The 9,963-nt window shown below is 38.1% G+C and overlaps 1 protein-coding gene across 1 annotated transcript in view; it reads right to left on the minus strand.

Annotated features, from left to right (window-relative positions):
* The window catches only part of R3HDM1 (R3H domain containing 1), a 55,781-nt gene that overhangs the window by 11,723 nt on the left and 34,095 nt on the right, over positions 1 to 9,963 (minus strand). Inside the window, 4 exon segments of the mRNA XM_009698101.1 lie at positions 1 to 85; positions 669 to 823; positions 5,761 to 5,881; positions 6,379 to 6,639. The exon segment at positions 1 to 85 is cut by the window's left edge and continues 17 nt beyond it. Coding sequence (XP_009696403.1) covers positions 1 to 85; positions 669 to 823; positions 5,761 to 5,881; positions 6,379 to 6,639 — 622 coding nt within the window.

The raw sequence follows: 9,963 nt of genomic DNA on the forward strand, positions 1-9,963 counted from the left end.
ATCCTTGATTTGACTGAGTGGGAATCATAACAGGCTGTTGATATGTCTGCTGGGGCACTGCTTGGGAACCTTGAGGCACCGAAACCTACAATTGAGAACACGTTAAGATTTTCTTCTGCAGATAATGTTTCTTTCTGCCTCTTGACAATCGCCTAGTTTATGTAAGAATTAAAAAAACCCAAAACAACCCAGAAACTTGAAGATCTGCTGGAGTTCTCTCAATCCAGAAGACTAGCGATAACTGTAGTCGAAATAATAGTGCTTTATTAAAAAACCCTTTTTATCTTCTTCCCCCAAAACGGAAATGTTGGTTCCAAGTGACTCCCATCAATTAACAAAAGAGATTTTCTCTACAATAGAAAGTGGGGTGGTGGTGAGGGAAATCTTACGAACTTTTTCTTCCCCATACTCTGAATCGCAATTAACACAGCACTTGGCTTTCAACAGAACTACAGCTTGTACACTTGTGACATTTTCTTCGCACCTCAATTGTGGGGTTTTTTGTTTGATTGGTTTTTAATTTCTGTCCCCAAAGTCACCTTTGACACCGGCTTGCAGCTTTCTACCATTTACAAAGCAATGCACTTAGGAAAAAAAAAAAGAGTAATTAAAAAAATTCACTCAAACCCACAGAAGAGTGATTGGAAAGTTATGAATAAATTACCCACCTGATAAGATGGCACTGAAGGATATGGAACAATGACACCTTGAATTTGATTCCCAACGTTGTTGTGTTGGCCACTGACTAGATTTTGATTCTGAGACTGCTGAACTCCAACTAAACCCTGGTAGTTTTGCTGCTGGTTAGGCAAAACCTGGTAACCTGAAATTATACATTTAAATCTTACTTTGAAATAATGAACACATTTTATACACAGTTGCCTACATGAAAACATATCTGTAGCATTTTCCAATGGCTTTTAAAAATCTGGCGACTTCATAAGAGTTCAACTTACCATGCATATAAAAAGAAGACAACATTAAAATTGACAGATTTATTCATTTGGATCCAGCATGAAACTCTACATACTATTTGCAATGCTGGTCTCACATGCTTGCATTATTTATTTACACTTTAAGTGAGTTACATGCATTAACACCTTGATTTGACAGCTAAAAGCTGAAAGCATTTGAACAAAGCATGCTAGATAATATCAAAACCAATTGTCTATTATTACGAACAAGGCCATTCTAGGTACTTTAGTTGTGAAATTCTAGTTATGCTAAATTCTGCTAGTACCTCAGGTGCCCTAGAAATGAGACATCTTGACTATGATTCAAAACTGAATCACACTTTAAGAAAATTCGTGTAAGGCATGTGTGCAAATGTTTTCAAAAAGAGCAATTTCTACTGAAATCTGTAATGCCAAAACCAACTGGGAACTGAGAAAAATCTTCCAGGTAAAAGCCATATTCATATACAGTGGAAGACATTTTATATTCAAAGTTATCTTGGGGGGAAAAAAGGAAGAGTTTCATATTCACCCAGCTATAGTGCCTCTATAACAATTTATTATTGCTTAAACTGGTATCCTCTGCCATCTTTCAAAAATGGCCTAAAAAATCCCCAAACCCCCAAAAAAACCCCAAAACAAAAAAGAAACAAGCATGACTGCCAATCAGGAAATCTGTGCATTTATTAGGTCCAACCTTAACTCCTGATTTTTTTTTTTTTTTTCAAATACAAAGCATATAGTAGATAACTGCTATCATGATCAAATGATCAAAACACATGCTGAACACAAGCAAAATTCTTTTTTGACGTACTCTATTATACAGGTATGTGCTACTTACCGCATCAGCAAAACCCCATACCTATCAGTGTTTCTGAGACAAAGCCAGTTATCGCTCCAGAATAACAAAACTGGGCTTGTCAAGATGCACTGACGGCAAGAAGAGTCTGTATTTAACTTGGACACATTCACATTCTACTGACCTTGACATTCCCCATGCTCCCTACCTTGGTATGGAACTATAATAAAGCAAGTGTATCTGCAAAAACTCTCTTGGATTTTTTTAAAACTATGTTTACAAAATTGCACGGTCTATTTTGAAAATCATTCAGTTAACACAAAACACTTTCTTTTGCAAACAAACCCCACCAATGTTCATTGATTACATACACACAGGGTACAACAAACATTGTGAATTGACAGTCAGCTGACTGTCTCTATAGAAATTGCAACAATGAAGACTAAAGACGACTTACTATAATCAAATATTGCTTCCGAAAATTAAAGGGAAGAAGGTTCAGTTTGTTAAAACCAAGAGAGCTATTAATTAGAAACACACAACACACTATAAATATTTTCAGAGTACTATACAAAACTTCAGAACAATGCATGCTCGAATTAGGATTAGTAGTTAGAATTGTTAATAACTCTTAAGTTTGAACTGTGCACAAAAATCCATCTCAATCTGTAATAAACAAAATGATGACATGTACTTTGTTACAAAATGATCTATGGGACCTAAAAAGCAGCAGAATGCAAAGCTGCAGTGTATGACCGATCCAATCAATACATCTGCAATCTGAACCCCTCATTTCCCAGAAAGTGCAATGCAGCTGTGAATATTTTTCAGCTTTTTCTGGCACTTCCAGAGACAGACACGATCAATTTTGCAAGCAGAGAGAAGTGGAACATTATAAATTGACTGCCAAGAAGGTTCCCCACAGCGTTCCAAAGAATGCTCTATTTTTAGTTTCACAATTTCACCTCTGCATAGAGAGTGGTCTGACAGAAATGCAGCGCTCAGCAGAAAACCCACACCTGCCATAGCAGAAATTGTCTCATTACAAAGAAATACTCTGAAACAGCAGATAAAAAAAGAAGCATGCTTCTTAATATTTACATCATTAAAAAGAAATCGCTATTAATACAAGAAAAGTTAACTTACAGAATATAGAAATACATTTTCTGAATAACACATTGAGAGTGAGAAACCGCCTTTATTCAAGAAGTGAGTACAATCATTTTGTTAACAAGCTATGAGTATAGCTTGTTATATATATGTATGGGTATTTATATGTAGAGTATACAACTACTACCATTATTACCATTATTACTTTTATCCCTGGCCCTTCTGAAGCAGAAGTTAGTTGGACTTCAGCTGACGTTCCTACACTAATAGCAGTTCAGATAAGCTTGTTAATCAACCTGTAGTTAGGTCTCATGGCAACTGGGCCCTCATTACCATGGCAATCGGAAATGCCTTTTTCTTAAAGAGACTTTTCTTCTCCCAACATCTTTTGGGCAACCAGAGCATTTTTATTGAAAGCAACCCCCCCCAAATATTTCACCTAAAACCTCTTTAAAAAGGAAGCCAAGAAGCAGCTGAAAAAGAGACCGGTTCACTGTGAGAAATGTAAACCTCTCAGACAGTGTTACGGCCCCGAATCCAACAGCTCATAAATAAAGTCAGGCCACTCCATAGCATTAAACCAAAAGTGGTTTCAGTTACCATGCACTCAGAAGCAGTCATCTTTTATCTAAATTTGTGTCTGGAAAGTTATTTCATAGTTAGTAACCACTTTACAAGATGAATAAACCCCACAGCTGTTAGGTAATACAAGATTTGTTAATTCTCATTTTTGACCAGACACACATTAGCCAAGTAACATGCTGCCTTTTGTCTCAAAAACAGCCGTTGCTACTAAGTATCAACCATTTTGGATGTAGCTTTGTGTCAACTTAATACAAATATTTACGGTTTAAAATAAATCTGCAAGAGAGATAATTTCAGAATACACCATCTCATGAGCAGTTTACAGAACAGAAAACATGACGTGGAACCTTCCATCTCTAGAATGCTGATTCAAATTTGCCTGTAAAGCAGTAAACGAGAGCCAGCAATGGCTAGGTAGCAATTTGGAGATTGTGAGTTAAACACTAATTATGCAGTTGCTAGTAAATTACTTCTCTCTACCATTAGTGCTAATCACCAAGTAACCAAACAGGATTGAATAGAATTATTGGCTGGACCACCCCTTCACTACTTAAACGTGATCCCTTGATGTCAGGGTTACAGGTACAAGGTACATTATCAAAGCAGTAAAGTAGCTGCCTGCACAGCTTTCTTATTTTACTTCTGCTGGGACAGAGAGGGAGATTTTAGCTGCTGATGCTTTTTGCCCTGTCCACATTACAGGCAGTGAAATCCAGTTAAAATGTAAAGAGCTAAAAAAATACAAGAAATAAACTTACTTACCTAATAGCAACCGATTCCTCCCTTTGCATCTTGGTGCTGATGCACCGTCACCCCATGCTCTCAAATTCAGATAGTTTTGTTTAGCTACATATATAACACAAGGCCCTCGCTGATTTAGAGAGTTTGTGTGCTATTCACACAGGGTGTCCCCATAAATGGGGAAGTAACCCCAGTCGAGCCTCAGACTTTTTGCTATTAAGAGGTTTAGGTATTAAAAATTCTGAGGAAGGAAAGCAGGTTGTGTAATACAGTTGGATAACACATCTTTAACACCAGCGGATAAAACAAGTTGCAAAAACAAGTAATTTGTTTTCCTTTGAAAAAATGCAATATACTCTCACTTCTGAAGAGTGAAAAGTGGTGTCTATTTTGCAGTAAATGAACTGACAGCTCTACCATAAGTGGGCATTGCATCTTGATGATTCTGCAATGAAATAATCCCGTGTAAATCTGTGAACTGAACCCTGAATAACAACTTCAAGTGTTGCTGCAATGGGAGCACTTCCTAGGAGAACTGCAGAAGAGGGAGTCATCCCTCTTACAGGCTATTTCATAGAACAGCTATAAAGAAATTCAGTTCGTATTTGTAAAAGCTGATCTTTCATCCTATTTCTGTGAAACAACACATAGTTGGGCGTGGGGGGAGGAATTAAAAAATCCTTCTTCTTGAAGGAAACTCAAAAGGACACTAAGTCTAACGTAGTCAACTAAGACATGGTATAAAAGCCTGATTTTTAAGGATCTCTGCCTCAAAACATCACTAGTTACTTCTGAAAGTTTTGGCTGTGAGTCAAGATATTACTCAGAAGTAAATTTGTTTCAGGAATCCAAATCTTATTGAAGAAGTCATAACGATGTTTTAAAGTACAGATTATCAGAATAATGATAGCTGCAGTTACAGTTTGTAAGGAAAAAGACAATAGGAAAGAAAGGAGACAGAAATACAGCTTGATAATATTCATAGAAAGGTAACTCAGAAACAGTTGAAAAGTACTAAAAATAGGGGAGCAGAAAACTAATTCTAACCACTTAAGTCTCACTATATACTCTATTCAATACCCAGATAATCTTTAATCATAGGACAGAAAGACAAAGTAAAACAGTATCACCAGTATCTTCTGCATAGCACTCTTTAAAAAAAGCCACATCATCTAAAATTAGTATCTTTGGTTTAGAACTTTCAGTTAAGGTACATCTCTGCAATGTTACATCATTTCAAGGTACTAATTCACCTTACTTTGCAAATTACTAAAAAATTAGTTACTAAGTTACAAGTTTTCAAAATTATTCAGTTCTAAAGTTAAAAAAACACACACCAAAACTATCCTATAATTCAAGTTACAGCATAAGCCACTCGTAGTAATGGCTCAAATCTCAAGTTTCATGAACAACTGACTGAAATTTTTCCACCTTAGGTGAGTTACACTTTGTACCCCATACTTGAACTTCTATTTTATTCAAAAATTTACAGCAAAATAAGTTTAAAAAGCAAAACCAGGAGAAAACACACACAAGGTGTTCTAATGAAATGCTGAAAGAGTTCCAACAAACCTGTCTGCTGTCCAGGCTGTGCCAATGCTTGGTTTTGCTGTGTGTTGTAATGAACAGAAACAGGTCGGTATTGTTGACTGGAGTGCGGGTACTGATTGGGTGTACAATAACAAGCTGACATCTAAAAATGAACAACAATTCAAGAGATTCAGTACCTGCAAGTTTATGGAAGGCAGACATCTAAATGCATAAACAGTTCACATGATAAAAGAAAGATGCAAAACTTACTAAAAGGTGCAACTAATGTTAAATAGTTTAGCAATTAAAAAATACGTATACTACATAAATTCCCTCTTTAACAGTCCATTTCTTCTACTTTCACTGTAGAAGTAACAATTCCACATTTCCACAAAGAAACATCTGAGACGCTAGAAAACTACGCAGAACATGAGTTTTACCAGCTACAGGTAAATAGGAAAACCTGGGTAATTACTGTTCCTCAAGTAAACTGAAGTCATTCATTTCAAAGCACGTAAGCCAGAAAAAGAAACCCAACCCCAGAATAAATGCACACAGCTGCAATTTAACAGGGAGACCCACACCATATAAAAAGCTCATTACTGGCATGATCAGTTTTGAAATATAACTTTTGGGAGGATGGAAACAGAGCGGTTGTACCTGTGGCACAGGTTGCTGCATGTATCCCTGCTGCTGGAGTACTTGTTGGTTGACAGGGTGGCTAGATGTTGAGTAACCTGGAGCAGAAACTGGTTGGCCAGAGGGTGGTGGAGGTGGAGGAGCTGCGATGATATAACCAGACTGCTGCGGGGGCTGGAGGACTACAGTGGACTGGAACATAGCAGTATGAGGTTCAGCTGGATCAGCAGGTGGCTGGCGGGCAAGACTCATATGGCTAAATTGTGATCCTAAGTTGTCTTGCTGTAATAGTTAAAAAAAAGAAAAAATTACATTCACAAATGTACATTCAAGAAGAAAAAAAAGAATAAAATAGGCAAATACCTCAGTAAATTTCAGATATGCATGTCTCAAATTACTGTCCATTAGCAACATCAGCCAAAGTACAATAGGAAAGAACAAGATGGGACACAGTAGCAAATTATCTTCAGGGCTGACAGCAGGAGAGAACGTCCACATTCAGAGACTTCACTCATTTCACTGCAAATATTCGAGTTTTGGATTACATCTGCCTACTTATTGTAAGAATTCAGTTGTCAAAAATGAAGTCAGAATTTGCGTCACTTAACACTTTCTGATTGGACTCCAAAGCTTGAATGAAAACATCTAACTCTAGTTAAAATAGCAGAAGGCATTAGTATCGCTGAAGTAATTTTTGGTTTTAAGAGCTTAAGTTAACGAGGCTCTAATCCTTCATAACAGGGTACATTCCTCTAACTTGGTATTATACTACATGCAAGGATTAATTATTTTTCAGCCTCAAATCAAGTAACAGCTGCAAGAAATGCATTCTAGTGGTTACCTACTATCTGTATTTTATCTGAATTAACATCTGAAACTACGAGATTGACTGCACTGAGGACTGCAGGAGTCCTGTGAAATTTGAGACTTTCTATTTCTGTAACCCCAAGCTCCTTTTCTTTACAAGCAATTCTGCATCAAATTATCAACTTCCTGGAAATCGGAAGTGATGACTAGTATTGTATTTTTTTGCTAAACAGGAAGACTTGGTTCATATGTCAAAAGTGGACTCTCCAAACATGGAGGAACATGAAAAATATTTTAAGACCACTTGATCTTTTCTTAGCTCATCCTGAATACAGGAGTTATTCAACAAACAGTAAGTGCAAGTTCTGTCTTTTACTGGTTAGCTACGTTCATATTTTATGATGAAATTTTATAGTTCCCAGGCTAAAGATATTCTGAATTACCACTGCAAATATGAATTTGCAACTAAAACTTTATTTAGAATACCTTTACAGCTTAAAAAGCTCTATTTTCATTAGATCAACAATTAACTTTGCCTTTGGCATTTCATTCCTTAACGATGTCTTTTAATGCTTTTCTACATTGGATTTTACATTCTGCTTTTTATAATTCCTAGTTTAGAGAGGAGATACTGATATTTAATGATGAGTTAGTATTACCTCTAAAAATGTCCAAAGGATAAACACAAGCAATACATTTATTTCCATTACACTACCAATATGAGTAAATTCTGATCTGGTCAGTTTGTCCTACAGTGATACGTATAGTACAAGCATGATTAACCACTGAAACATGGTATTACCAATAGACAGATAGCGCAAACTTTCCTGGTACCAACTACAGATGTGTTGTATTTAGATTATGAACCAAGACCATCAGTTGTTTTCACTACATTACTTAAGTTACCACCAGCAGGGATAAATTTTTGAAACTGCCAGTACACTTAATATTTGAACCCATTTCCTGAATGTGAAATGCTCTGAAATTATTACAAACCTGGAAGGAGTTTCATTCTCTGCTTTAACAACGATGGTGAATCATAGCACAGAGACACTTGAACTAGCTGCTACTAACAGCAGTTTAGTCATACGCTACACTCACACAGGAAGCTCACGTTGGCTAGTTAACTATTCTCTTTTCATTACTAAGGAGGTAAGTTATACAGACTGCAATCCACAGATAGCCAAACTCTAAAATAATATGAGAAACAACATCACTACTAACAAAACACCCTCCATGAACTGCAATTCCTTTTAGAACTGTATACCTGAAGTAGCGGTAACAGTTATAATATAGTTTTAAGTATATGCAGGCTATTGAATTCAGATAAATCTGTATCTATTATTAGAAGACATTTCTGATTAATGTTGAAAATAACAAAATAAAAACTCTGAATACGTATTAGAATAGCTATTGTATAACACTGTGGTGGGTTAACCTTGGTTGGCTCTTAGGTGCCCATCAAGCCACTCCATCACTCCCCTACCCTTAGCAATAACAGGCGGAGAAAATGAGATGAAAATTCATGGGTCAAGAAAAGGACAGGCAGATCGCTCACCAATTACCAACACAGGCAAAACAGATCTGCTTTGGGGAAGATCAATTTAATTTATTGCCAGTTAGTAACAGAGTAGACTAGTGAGAAATAAAAACAAAACTAAACCCAGCTTCCTCCAACCCCCCTGCTTCTTCCCAGGCTCAACTTCACTCCCAACCCTTCTACCTCCTCCTCCAAGTGTCAGAGGGGAACAGGGAATGGGGGTTGTGATTGGTTCATAACATTTCATCTCTGCTGCTCTTTGCTCCTCACGCTCCTCCCCTGCTCCAGTGAGGGTTCCAACCCATAGGATACAGTTCTTCACGAATCTCTTCAATGTGAGTCCTTCCCACAGCTGCAGTTCTTCACGAACTGCTCCAGCATGGGCCCTCTCCATGGGGTGTAGCCCTTCAGGCACAGACCGCTCCAGCCTGGGTGCCCCACGGGTTCATAGGTCCTGCCAGACAACCTGCTTCTGCATGGGCTCCACTCCATGGGCCAGAGCTCCTGCCCTCCACGGGCTGCAGCTTCCTTTAGGGCATCTCTACCTGCTCTGATATGGGATCCTACACAGGCTGCAGATCTGCTCCACCATGGTCCTCCACAGGCTGCCGGGAGAGAACCTGCTTCACAATGGTCTTCTCCACAGGCTGCAGGGGAATCTCTGCTCCAGCACTTGGAACACCTCCTCCCTTTCCTCCTTCTGACCTTGGTGTCTGCAGAGTTGTTTCTCACTGCTCTCCCTCACAGCTGCTGCACAGCATTTTTCACTCTTTCTGAAATACATTATCACAGGCCACCAGCGTCGATGACTGACTCAGCTTTGGGCAGTGCAGAGTCAGTCTTGGAGCTGCCTGAAATTGGCTCTCTGTCTGACATGGGGGCAGCTCCTGGTCTTTTCTCCCAGAAGCCACCCCTGCAGCCCCCCACAACTACCAAAACCTTGCCACATAAATCCAACACAAACATGTATTCATTAGAGTACTGGAGCAGTCTGGGGAGTTGGGAAGCCTCAATTTTTGACCTGGACTCTAGTTCAGATTCTGCCTTGGATAACTATTTTCCTTTGCTAGATTTCAGTTTCAGTTTGTGAGTTTATTTATTCGTTTTGTAAACACAAAAGACCACGATATTTCATTTCCAGCTTCTACTTATTAAACAAGGGATGCTGGTGAAGTGGGAGTGTTAAGAGTTCTGGTAAAGAGGCTAGAAAAAGGTAACCTCGAAAAACCAGAACAGCCAATCCCTCAAAATGTATTAGG

Source organism: Cariama cristata, unplaced genomic scaffold, assembly GCF_000690535.1.
Source record: "Cariama cristata isolate BGI_N322 unplaced genomic scaffold, ASM69053v1 scaffold4044, whole genome shotgun sequence".
NCBI classification, from domain to species: domain Eukaryota; kingdom Metazoa; phylum Chordata; class Aves; order Cariamiformes; family Cariamidae; genus Cariama; species Cariama cristata.